Genomic DNA, 13,431 nt, shown 5'->3' on the forward strand with positions numbered 1-13,431 from the left:
CGACTTATAAACCATCCACTCACCGAGAAACTATCATAATTCTATCCTGGCGAGGTCGCCACAAATGTAAAGGTTTAGAGATTGCGAGAGCTACGTTCGCCTCCAATGCCGAAGGTTCAGGATAGAAAATGATAGGTGTCTCAGGAAGTGGGAAGGCAAACACTTGCTAACTTAACATTAGGTTTATTAAATAACAAGTAAATAACACAAACATAACTCCTCCAACACGTACAGTAATCTAACCGGCTAGCATCCTCTCCACACAAATGATACTACCTAAATAGTAATCTCATTACAGGCAGCTAAGAAAAGAGCACGAATAATCACGGGAGAGGAATGATAGAGAAGGTTAGACTTACCTGGTGCGGAGTCGTATACACGGAAGTCAATCAGGACAACCGAGGAAACACGGTGCACACAATCACCACAAAGGTGTAACAAAAATCAACAATGAACTTCCCTAAACACGTAACAGTGATATAACCGTCTTTTAAACCTCACCATAGTAGTTCAAGTATAGCAACAACACAGCCTTTAGGCCAACACTGTGGGGAGGTTAAATAGAACAAGGTTAAAGATCACCTGGTGTGGGGTCGTGACAGTAGCACAGATGTAACTAAGCACAGCCCAAGACGAGACCAGAGGCGGCAGGATAAGAGTTCCGTCCCCTCTCTATACAGCGGCTTGAACAGCCAGAGAGAGAATCACTTCAACCCACGAAAGTGAAGTCTTCTAAAGGAGGACCTCAGCACAGAGTGGTGTGGATGTATATGTCCGGCCGAAGACTGGAGGTCACGGAGGATATTAACAAGACGGAGATCAGACAACACCACCGATTCTCCTCGCGGGTTCGAAGCGTGCATCGGCAATTCACGTGAAGCATCACGCGTGGATAAGCGGTAGTTACGGTGGCGTGATGTTCCTACGCACACGGAAACACACACACACACACACACACACACACACACACACACACACACACACACAAAGTTATGTGAGGGTTGCCGGCGGCCCTTACACTCCTTTTCATAGAACTGTAAGATTTTGCTAATAACTCATATTGTAGCTTGAGAATCTCCAGCTGAGAAACTGAGCAGTAGAAAAGGTGATAAAGAGTTGCTGTGTAAAGTTTACGCTATGGATGGTGACCTGTGGTGCAAATATATTAATGCAAATCAGCATTGTGGCTGTTGTTCGCCCGCACGCTCGTTCAGAAGTTCAAAGGAGAGTTGTCGCTTGTCTTCCAAACACGTGTCTCCTTTTTTTTTAATAACTTTCTGCTTCTATTCTTATACAGAAGAAAGTGGAGTTAGTTGTGCTTTATTAATCATTCATCCCTGACAGGAGCGCTTATCTTGCTGCTTCTGCTCTACGGTTGGGGCAGCATCCCTCTGGCCTACGTGTTCAGCTTTTTCTTCCAGACTGCTGCCGCTGGGTTCTCCGTCATCACGCTCATTAACATTGTGGCAGGTGCGTACTAAGAGATCACCTGGCAGGCACCCACAAAAATTGTACCTTTTCTTCTAGTCTTTCTCTTCCTGATGCCATTGTATGTTATGAGCGTTGATGTTTTAGTTTTACTGAATAACGCGTCTCTTTATTATGAGGTCCATATTTATTTAGTTAAAAGATAATATATCATGACGCTTTTGCATCACTTAGTAATGGGTAATTAAGAACCACGATTTCCATATTTGCTTAAACATTATATTCTTGTGCAATTGAAATGTATATGATAAAAGCTGTGCGACTGAACACTTGCATTTGTTCTCAAATTCAGTGAGGATTATTTTCTCTAATGCCAGTGTGCTTGGCCTTAGAATACTGCTGGGATAATTTCAATCATATTCCTTTCTCTCTTCTTGCGGTCTCAATATAAGAAGTAAGTGTTAGCAGCAAATCAGAGCCTTTCTCTCCGACGCACAGGCCTGATCATCACCACGGCCGTATCTGCCCTCGAAATGTCACAGCAGCCCAAAATGCTTGTCGTCAGCGACGCCCTGCACTGGATCGCGTCCCTGCTCCCCACCTACCCTGCGTCCATGGTCTGTGTGTGTGTGTGTGTGTGTGTGTGTGTGTGTGTGTGTAATTCACCTCTTGGTCTGCTGCGGGTTTCTCTCGAGAGAGCCAGCCGTTCCCCAACGAAAGAGCACAGAGCTGTGTGTGTGTGTGTGTGTGTGTGTGTGTGTGTGTGTGTGTGTGTGTGTGTGTGTGTGTGTTTAATTCATCTAATATCTGTTTGTCCATCAATATAATATTTTTCTCATTTACCTATTTTTCATATCTAAGGGCCTAAGCGACATGAGTTGAGGGTTTTCTTCCTTCATTTTTCTGCCCTTCAAAAGTTATTCTTCCTCGTTTTCTCTTACTAAATAGGTAGTAAAATTAATACATTTCTTCCACACTAACTTTGTTCCTTTCCGTCACAGGGTTTTCAACATTTGGTGATGACGAGTGACTACAACAGCCGCTGCGATATCTTTAATGAGACCCTAAAACTGGAGCTGTGCGACACCCTCTATAACTTTGACCCCTTTAACTCCTTCATGCCCTGCTGCCGTGAGTGCGATATGACAGTCGAGGGAAGAGGCTTGGAAGGCAATAAAAGAAAAAGACCAATTTTCAAATAACCATCAGATTACTTAAACCTAGAACGTATAGTTATTTACCTTTAATTCATAAGAGTGCCCACTTTTCACTTTCAAAGTATTACAACGTAGTAGTGAGCTTAGTGTTTGCGATTATCTGTATTCTACTGATATAGCTATAACATTATGTATATGAGCCATTTCTAACCTAACAGAAGTATGTGAAATGAGAATTATTCGTAGTAGGATTTACATACTTTCTTGAAGTGTATCTGCCTAACTAAGCTGAAATGGCCATCTCCATCCGAGAAAAATAGCCACTTCGCATAAAACCGCAAAAAAAAAAAAAAATGGCAAGTTAAAGTAGAGGAAGAAGAGTTGTGTACGTACGTTGCGTGCGTATGTACGTGTCTGCCTGTGTGCTTGCTTTAACTGTGGATGTGAGTTACGTGCTAACAGAGCTGTCCTCTACCCTCAGCCGAGTGTGCCAGCCATGGGCAAGAAGTTTGCTTCCAGAAGAGAAGTTATTTTGTCTTTGATGAGTACGGCATGTCCCGAGATATGTTGACACTCACCATCAACGGATTCATCTTCTTCGCCATCCTCTGCCTCATCGACTCAGGCGTCTTCAGAAAACTAGGGTAAGGCTCACTGTTATGAGGACCTTCTTTGTTAATTTCTCGTTGCATTAATTCCTTCATTTTTTGTCTCATTTAAAGTTTTATTGCATCTTTTTCTTGATCTTCATTTATATAACATTTTGTAATGTTCCTTAAATTGAAAGGTTACAATATACACTATTCATTTTTTTTCGTTCCGTGCCACATACTAAACTTCCTTTAGATTATCGATATAATGAGTCGATCTGAGACTTTCGTTCTCTTCAAGACCTGCTTCATCATTACCTTACACCCTGGCATCCCACGCAATCCTCCTGAGTTAATGATTTTTTTTTCTGTCTCTTAATCTACTTTTAAAAAGAATCAGCATAGATTACTTATCAAGTCAAAAAGTGGGATTCACTTGTAAAATAAATATCGTAATGTTCTGAGATTCATTCTTGGCTGGTTTTCCTTTCAGAATCTGGTCCTTTTATTTTTTTCTATACATCTGTACATTTCTGAAGCTTATATTCAGCTTTTCCTTTTAAACCGCCGCAGAGTAGAGATGCCAAACACTTCTCAACATCTTCAATTTGAATTGCAATACAAGTGGTGACGATTTCCATTTTAGTGTCCTGCTGCGAGGTCTGTGTAAGAAAGCTGCGACTGCCCATGCTCCTGAGGTTCCCGCGGACGATGACGTGTTGGCCGAGATTGCCTTGGTGGAGAACCTAATGACTGGAGCGCCACTAGACCCGCTGCGCGAGGCAAGCTTGGTAGTGAGCAGCCTCTCCAAGACGTTCGTGAGCTCCCCTCGGCCAGCAGTCAATAACATCAGCTTTCACGTGGGTCGAGGAGAGTGTTTAGGGCTGCTTGGCGTTAATGGCGCCGGTAAGACCACCACCTTCAATATGCTGACTGGGGATGAAGTGCCCACCACGGGGGACGCCAGGATAGGCAGCACGTCCCTCAGGACCGACATAGGGAAGGTGAGGAGGGCTTTGTGTGGGGAAGGGGGGGAGTTACACCAGAGAAGGCAGTCAAAGGGAAAAAAACGGAAAGAAGGCCGCAGAAGCTGTTCCCCGAACGAAAAAGGGAAAGAATATTCAAAGATAATAATTCAAAGAAAAAAAAACCGGTTGGAAAAGGTGTTTTATACTCCCATCTTGAAAATGTTCAAATCACAGGAAGATGAAAAGGCAAACGAAGAAAGTCTGCTCCAGCGTTAGCCAGCGAAAGGGATGAAGGAACAGAGATGCTGGTTAACTATTGTATAAGGGATTTGGAGAGCATAAGGATGAGCGAGAGTATGAAGTCTTGTACAGTGAGACTGCAGGAGTGGTGATGGAATGCAGGAAAAGTCAATATGAAAATAGTGATATGATATAGGAGATGCCAAGGCCAAGAGAATATAAGGTCTCTTCAACCTCGTACCAGAATTCTTCTCTTCTGCGCAGTGACGTCACGGGAAGTCACTCAGTCCCGCCCACGGTCCCACCCCACCAGTCTTCGCCTGACCACTGGTGGGGGTACAATACATTTGCTCCATTTTCTTATATTTCCATGGGTGACTTTAACACTTATGCTCCATTTTCTTTTATTTCGATGGGTGACTTAAGCATTTAGGATTAAGGAACTGAAGCAGTCACACAATTAATGGGCTAGAAGTCGATACTGAGTAGAAGTGGTTAAGGTGTTACAGAGGGTGTCAGAGGGAGGACAGGTGAACTGTTCAATAGAGGATGATTGCGGCGAGTAAGAATATGTCCAAAAATACTTCGATAAGAAGTTTAGTCACACACACATATATATATATATATATATATATATATATATATATATATATATATATATATATATATATATATATATATATATATATATATATATATATATATATATGACACACACACACACACATAGTCTATACGACATAGGAACATTCGTGGAGATAGGGAATATAGATTGAAAATCAAATAGTACGTACATAAAAATTATTATAATAGCAACAACAATGATAAATTGTAATAGAAATAATAACAGTAATAATTACAATATTACTAGTAATTATAGTAATTGTACTACTACTAATGATAATAATAATAATGATAAAGTAATTAGTGTAGTAATAATAATAATAATAATAATAATAATAATAATAATAATAATAATAATAATAATAATAATAATAATAATAATAATAATAATAATAATAAGAGAGAGAGAGAGAGAGAATAGTTTACGCTACAAAATCATCCGTTTTCTCTCGACGGCTTCCGCTGACGTCACCTGCTGACGTCACAACCCTGCGCACGGTTGGACCGTCTCTTCTGTAGGCCGTGGGAGATGCAACATCGTGGCGGAATTTAGAGGTAGAGGAGAGTCAGAGAAAGAAGGGGAGATGATGAGGCGAATAGCAATTAACTATACTCTGTCTAAAAGGGCTATGTGTGGAACCCAGCCCCCGCACCCACCAATACATGCATGCGAAGCATTCTCCATAATAGGGCGAATAAAGCCCCGTTCACACTGTGCCGAATCTGGGCCACGACTACCCAAGACTCTAGGGTACACGAGGTCTTGGGTGTTGATGTGAAAGGGTCGGTCATGTCTTGAAAGAGGTCTAGAAACGGTCGTCGAATGCTGAGCGGACGTCGTGAGGGGAGTGTGGAGTCGTGAGGGTTAAGCCCCGTTCACACTGTGCCGACTCTGGTCCACGACAACCCAGCGACTTCTCCATTTGACAAGTTGGTTCCCACGCTCCAAGAAGGGGGGGGGGGGTAGGTTTTATTGGCGTCTTGGTGTCTTGCCGACTGTCTGGGACATTCGGCCAACTAGATGCCAGCATGTCATGCTAACCCTCACGACTCCAGACTCCCGTCACGACGTCGGCGCAGCATTCGGCAATAGTCTCGAGACCTCTTTCAAAACATGCGCGCCCCTTTCACATCAACACCCAAGACCTCGTGTACCCTAGAGTCGTGGGTTGTCTTGGCCCGGAGTCGGCACAGTGTGAACGGGGCTATAGCGCTAAAAAGTATTCCATCCTAAACTTTCACGACAAGAGTCGGCAAGGGTCTGGACCAACCGTCATTTCCGGTTGAGGTCTGAGGGAGGTCGGGGACAGTCGTCAAGACTGTCGTCAACAGTTTTGGCTTATCTTGAGACAGTCGTGACGACTGTCGGGGGCATTTTTCAAATTTTTACCGTTTCCTGTCGGCACAGTCGTCGCTGCCGACTACTTAAGAATGATGAGGGACTGTCGTGATGACAGTCTTCGCCTAATGAAGGATGTTCGTGACGACTGTCGTCTCAGAAATATTGGGTAACACTGCCGCCATCAGGAAATTAATATTTTCATTTTGCAATCACAAGCACAACAACAATTTCTGGGCTCGGTTACGTTTCACTGGCATAAATTTGGGAGCCGCACAGCACGCACGCACTCGTGCTGCCCCTCTCTTGTGTTGAATGACACAACTATATAGGGTTGCCACCCTGAGGTCAGAAAAATATGGAATGCAAGATCTCACTCTCCAATACGGAATGGATCCACATTTAAGGAACGGGTGGCAACCCTAAGATTTCTCGAGCATGCAATGGTGCTTCGCGGCACCAGGTACCGGAACCGGGTGCCGCGAAGAATCGATTCTTCGCGGCACCCGGTTCCGGTACCTGGTGCCGCGAAGCCTCATGATCACTCGGGTGCCGGGAAGCGTCATGATCACTCGGCACTGAGCATTGCCGCTAGTACCGGTACCGTTTGGATCTTAGTGACGCTCGGCGCTCGCCCGCCTCCATGTGGTATCACGCGGTATGGGCCCTGTGTGGAGACGCTGAGTCACTGCCTCGCTGACCGCCTCCCCAAGTTCCCACCATTTTGTCCTGCTTTCCGTTTCCATTACAGCTCCCGTTTCCATTATTTTATTATTTTATTTATTTAATGGAGTTACTGGATAATTCTTGATGTCCGATTCTTTTTCTTTTTTAGGTTGCTAATAAATATTGTTATTGTTATTAGACTATGATCGAGTACCCATATCACCGAGATATCCACTCACTGAGTGGTGATTCTCTCTCTCTCTCTCTCTCTCTCTCTCTCTCTCTCTCTCTCTCTCTCTCTCTCTCTCTCTCTCTCTCTCTCTCTCTCTGAATGAAGTGAATATTTATTTTTTCGAAAAAAAAAATAGCATGTATAGTTTTTATGGGTGTACTCGATCATAGTCTAATAAAAATAACAATATTTATTAGCAACCTAAAAAAAAAAAATCGGACATGAAGAATTATCAATAAATCCAGTAAATAAATCCGAGCAATCTGGTAATCTGGTACCGAGGAATCTGGTACCGGTACCGTGCCGTTTAGCTGGTACCGTTAGTACCGGTACTGGTACCGGTACCTGCCCACCCCTAGTGGAGGCAAGAGGGAGGGGGGAGGGACGTTACGTCGCGTATTTTACACGTATCTTAGGACGAACCTTGACAAATTTTACGGACTGGTTTTGTAATTAACCGAAACATGCGCTCACAACAATTTTAAGATATAGAAGTTTATCTTCTTGACCATTTAGACAACCAAATACGGAACAAACGTTCCGTATTGGTTCAAAACGGAACGCTACATTTCACAGAACGATTCCGTATTTTAAGGAACGCCTGGCAACCCTAGAAGTAGACACAACGTAGTCTCGGCCCATTATAGCCTATATACCCCAGGACTCATGAAGACGTCTACGGCCAAAATATCCTTTTAAAATTTTGGGTAGAATTTGGCCACAGTCGGCAAGGCTGTCGCCAAGACAGTCACGAAGACCGTCGGCCAATTCCTTGGCAACTGTCGGCAGGCTGGTCAGCCAACCAGTTGGCAGGCAATCTGCAAGACTGTCGTCAAGACCGTTTGCGACTGTCGGTCAACCGGTCGGCAGATTCATGGTTGTCGTAGACATGGCGCCATTTCAAAAAATGACCGTTGACTCGTCTTGAGACTATTTTTTTTTTCTTTTACGTGTTAGCTTATAGCGCCGGCAGGCTTTCTTCAAGGGCCTGGTGGTCGGCCCCAGCCCGTCGTGATGCAGGCAAGTGTTTATAGTGGCGTCATTTATTCTTGGCTCATGCTGCCCCCCGGAGCTCATTCTTGATTCACTTGGACGGTTTCCTCTAGAGTCCGGGTTGATGGGTGGTCTTAAGGACAGCATGTGAGTAGTCTTAGGTCACTCGACGGTGACTGAAAAATCCCAGGTGGTAGCGGCGGATTCGAACCCGCATCGTCCAGAACGCGATGAATGCGGGGCCTGCACGCTAACCACTCAGCCACCGCCTCCCCAGCATGTCGCATGTCGCAGACATGCTGGCAGCTAGTTAGCCAAATGTCCCAGACAGTCGGCAATCATACTAGCCGACATAAAGACGCCCCCAAAAAACTCCCCCCATTCTTGAAGCGTATGAATCGACTTGTCAAATGCAAAAGTCGCTGGGTTGTCGTGGCCCAGAGTCGGCACAGTGTGAACGGGACTTAAGACCCTTGAATATTATTACCATCTAATATAAGAACATAAGAACATAAGAACGCAGGAGTCTACAAGAGGCCGGCAGGCCTATACGAGGCAGCTCCTTTGACCCTAAGCTCCCGTGTATCTAACCCCACCTAATATCGCTGTCCATGAATTTATCTAGTCTATTGTTGAATGTGACAATTGTATCGGCACTCACCACATGACTGCTAAGCCTATTCCACTCATCCACCACCCTGTTAGTAAACCAATTTTTGCCTATGTCCCTGTTGAATCTGAATTTCTCCTGTTTAAACCCATTACTTCGTGTCCTACCCGGTTCTCTTACCAACAAAACCTTATGAATGTCTCCCTTATTAAAGCCCTTCATCCATTTATAAACCTCGATCATGTCTCCACGCACCCTTCGCCTTTCTAGAGAATGCAAGTTTAACTGTTTGAGTCTTTCTTCGTATGGCAAGTTTCTCAACCCCTGAATCATCTTAGTCATCCTCCTCTACACCGATTCTAACATTTTGATATCCATTCTATAGTAAGGTGACCAGAACTGAACTGCATAGTCAAGATGAGGTCTAACTAATGCTAAATATGTTTGAGGAAGACTTCGGGGCTTCTGTTGCTTACGCTCCTTGAAATAAATCCCAGTACCCTATTAGCTCGATTTCTGGCTTGAATGCATTGTGCCCTTGGACGGAGATCAAAGCTCACTAAGACCCCTAAATCCCTCTCGTACCCAGACCTGCTTATGAGAGTGTCATTTAAGCAATAGTTATGTGAGGGGTTGTTCCTACCTACACTCAGAATACTGAATATGAGGAAAAGAATTGCTGGAGACGACACAAAACACCTAACCCCGAAGAAGCTGCTTTACCAAGAGCTGTGATGAGAAGTTTTCATTTGAGATTTTGAGTGTGTGTGTGTGTGTGTGTGTGTGTGTGTGTGTGTGTGTGAGTGAGAGAGAGAGAGAGAGAGAGAGAGAGAGAGAGAGAGAGAGAGAGAGAGAGAGAGAGAGAGAGAGAGAGAGAGAGAGAGAGAGAGAGAGAGAGAGAGAGAGAGAGAGAGAGAGAGAGAGAGAGAGAGAGAGAGAGAGAGAGTGTGTGTGTGTGTCTGTGTGTGTGTGTGTGTGTGTGTGTGTGTGTGTGTGTGTGTGTGTGTGTGTGTGTCTTAGTGTGTGTGTGTGTGTGTGTGTGTAATTTACCATGCTCTGATCACACGCTGGACTCGTGATTCCCAGCCAAATAGACTTGAAGCTCATGTGAAGTAAAACAAATTACTTTTTAAGCTAGTGCAGTAAGACGAACTTCAAGACTGATTAGATTAGGAGGAAAGCATCAGATAGAAGTCGTAAGGAGTGATGGCAAGGACCTCGCAGAGTTCCAGTTACTAATCGCCGTTGCGTTCTCTCCTTCCAGTTCGTGCAGCAGATCGGCTACTGTCCCCAGTTCGACGCCATGTTGGGGGAACTCACGGGGGAAGAAATGTTGACCCTGATGGGCCGTCTGCGAGGCATCAATGACTCAAGTTTACCGGCCTCCGTCAGTAAACTGATACACCTTTTAGGATTGAGTGAATGCGCGCAGCGGCCCTCCTCCACCTACTCCGGTGGAAATCGCCGCAAGCTGTCCACAGCCATGGCCCTGATCGGGGAGCCCCCTCTGGTGTTCCTGGACGAGCCCACCTCCGGTGTAGACCCCACCTCCCGCCGCCGTGTGTGGGGGGCCGTCAGCCAGGCGGTGGCTGGGGGGCAAAGTGTGCTGCTCACGAGTCACTCTATGGAGGAGTGCGAGGCGCTCTGCTCCCGCATCATTATCATGTCGCGCGGGACGCTGCGCTGCGTCGGCACCTCGGGCCACCTCAAGGCCAAGTTCGGTCAAGGCTACAGCCTGCAGGTCAAGCTTAGGACACATGACCCCCGCCTGGAGGACGAGCGGCAGTACACAGCCTTCGTGGAGCAGCTCAGGGCCACCATTCACCTCCGTCTGCCTGGCACCGTGCTCATCGACCAACATAAGGTAACAGTCATCATGCACGTGATTATGGCACTGACTTTCTGTGTCGGGGAGGGGGCGAGGTGAATGGCCACATACTCTCTAAACCACGCCAGGTCGTAATATTGCCTCAGTTTCTGCCATGGTAATTTATTTAATTTCAGAGTTCACCTTCTATTCCTGTCCAAGCCTCTCCCTCCCTCTCTAGATATGCTCCTGCCCCAACATTGAACATACTTTCGCTCCTGACTTTGGTCTACTTCTTTTCGATTGGAGACCTACGTGTTCATGAACATGATGTACATATTTTCTAAATCTGAATATCCTAGACAAATACTTAGTCATTTCCTTTATTCAGAGATTCTTGCAAGGAACTATTTCTCCCGCAGGGCATGTTAGCCTTCAGAGTTTCTAAGCAAGTCTCGTGGAGTCACCTCTTCTCCGTGATGGAAGCGTTGAAAAGCGGCCATGAAGCGGTAAGTGACGGGGACAGCAACGCCATGGTGGAGCCGCTGGTGGAGGACTACGCTGCCTCCGACGCCTCCCTGGAGCAGGTGTTCCTGTCCTTCGCGCGAGAGAGTGTACCAAACAGCCCTATGCCCTCAGACTCTGCAGCATATATTACGCAGTTATGAGTTATTATTCCTGAAGACCAACGTTCCAATCATACGGCACCAGCTGGTAATTTTCAGCCATCGCCGAGTGGCGGAGGATTACCCACCTTGTGCCCAGATCATCAGTCAACTGTAACTCCAGCGGCCTCGACCAAAGGGAGTACGTAGGTCAGCGTGGGCCAGGCAAGGGATGTATCACAGCAGCCACATCAGACACAACGGGCTGGAGCCGACCACCAGCCTCTTCAAGGTAGCCAACCGGCACAATGGGCTGAAAATGAAAAAAATACACAACGGAATTAATAGACTTAGATTCTCTCTCTCTCTCTCTCTCTCTCTCTCTCTCTCTCCCCCCCCCCTCCCCCTTCGTTACCAGTTCCTCGATGCTTTACACAGATTTACACACAATATTAATATAGCAATCATAAGTACGAATTCTTAACAATCGTGGATGAGGAGGGGGAAAGATGTTCCACTGGGCAGGCGTAGTAGAACATCCTCATTCGTCCTCTCTCATTCTTCCTTCCGTCCAGCTATCAATGTCACGTTTCAAAGCTTTTACTTTCATTACTTTTATTCATAGAGAATGAGCTGAATGAAGTCGCAGGAACCTTGTAAAGGCAGTTGGCTTCATCTCCAAAGGAAAAGATAACAATTTAAAATGGGAAAACCAAAAAATGTATTTGATAAAACAATTTAAAAATGGAAAAACATGTATATACTCAGAATATATTTACATATAACATCAGCTTATTTTAGAACGGCTTAGAAAATTGAATAATGCCACAGTAATTTATAATGATCTGTGCTTCATATGCTTTCAGCTATTATAATGATACAATATTTACTAATGATCTGTTGTCGATTTAAGATGTTTTAAATGTTCCAATTTTAGCAATGATCTGCTTTTAACTTAGGATGACTTAGTACTACTTGAAGTATGAGTGGCACTGACAATTAAGATAACATTCAACAAGAGACCGTCAAGCAATATTTTTACATTGTATGCAACTCATTGTCTCATTTACCCTCATAATATATTATTTTCTCAAGCACTTTATTTGTATTAGTTAATTGTAACTTAATATCACGTTAGAGTTCAATGCAATGAATTCGAGTTTTCATAGAAATGTTGACGTAGATTTAAAATCATTTTTATCAGTTCTATAATTAAAAACATATTATGTACAATGGTTTAACAGATCCTTGATCATTCATGTTAGAAACAAAGGTCTGTATTTTCAAAATTGCCATTATCTAATTAATTCATACACACACACACACACACACACACACACACACACACACACACACCGCTCCGCGGTGGCTCAATGGTAACGCTCTGCGCTGCCAGGCTTCCCAGTTTAGCAGGCGTAGGTTCGAGCCCTGCTTAGGTCAGGATTTTTCCACTGACAAGAAGCAGTTTCTATCCCTCCTTGAGCGAGGGAAATGGGGTGTGTGGTATGTGAAGGCTCCAGCAGTACCCAGAGATCGACTAATGAGCCTTACTCTAATCGAGAGGGTACTTGCTGGCGATGATGATTCCAGCTCGTGATCAGGCCGTGGCTGAACTACACACACACACACACACACACAAATTTTACTTTATTTCAACAATGTATTCATAATTATGTGCATGTTCAGCTTAACTGAAACTACAAAATAAACCGATTATCATTATTATTACACACACACACACACACACACACACACACACACACACACACACACACACACACACACACACACACACACACACGTTCTTTTTTACACTATTGAGACACTGCCACACACAAAAAAGAAGCAATGTAGTGAAAGAGGATGCATTTTTTCTGGCAAGTACCTGATAACAATGGACAGGTGTGGTGTGAGCGGCAGACAGACGCCCACTCCGCACACAGGTGAGATGAAAGCAGAGAAGCCTATCGAACAGTGTTTTCATTATGCTGTACTGGTTAATAACTAAGGATATTTACAGCGCCAGAGATGCTGTATTTATACGAGTGTAGCCGAGAAGGAGACATGGAGAGCCACCTTCCGCCCGCCTGCCTGCACACGTGTCTGCCCTGTTACGAGCAGCGGTGGTGAGGAAGGTGAGAAGGGAATGGAACGGGGACAGAAGAGTGTGAG

The 13,431-nt window shown here is 44.7% G+C and overlaps 1 protein-coding gene across 1 annotated transcript in view; it reads left to right on the forward strand.

The window, feature by feature from the left end:
- The window catches only part of LOC127003899 (phospholipid-transporting ATPase ABCA3-like), a 31,794-nt gene extending 19,302 nt beyond the window's left edge, over nucleotides 1–12,492 (forward strand). The window contains exons 4-10 of the mRNA XM_050871004.1: nucleotides 1,345–1,470; nucleotides 1,927–2,045; nucleotides 2,430–2,559; nucleotides 3,067–3,229; nucleotides 3,822–4,179; nucleotides 10,112–10,711; nucleotides 11,077–12,492. Of these exons, the coding sequence (XP_050726961.1) occupies nucleotides 1,345–1,470; nucleotides 1,927–2,045; nucleotides 2,430–2,559; nucleotides 3,067–3,229; nucleotides 3,822–4,179; nucleotides 10,112–10,711; nucleotides 11,077–11,322 (1,742 nt within the window). The 3' untranslated portion in view covers nucleotides 11,323–12,492. The remainder of the gene's footprint in view (nucleotides 1–1,344; nucleotides 1,471–1,926; nucleotides 2,046–2,429; nucleotides 2,560–3,066; nucleotides 3,230–3,821; nucleotides 4,180–10,111; nucleotides 10,712–11,076) is intronic.
- Nucleotides 12,493–13,431: the final 939 nt, after the last annotated feature.

The sequence above is a fragment of the Eriocheir sinensis genome, chromosome 26 (assembly GCF_024679095.1).
Source record: "Eriocheir sinensis breed Jianghai 21 chromosome 26, ASM2467909v1, whole genome shotgun sequence".
Classification (NCBI taxonomy): Eukaryota; Metazoa; Arthropoda; class Malacostraca; order Decapoda; family Varunidae; genus Eriocheir; species Eriocheir sinensis.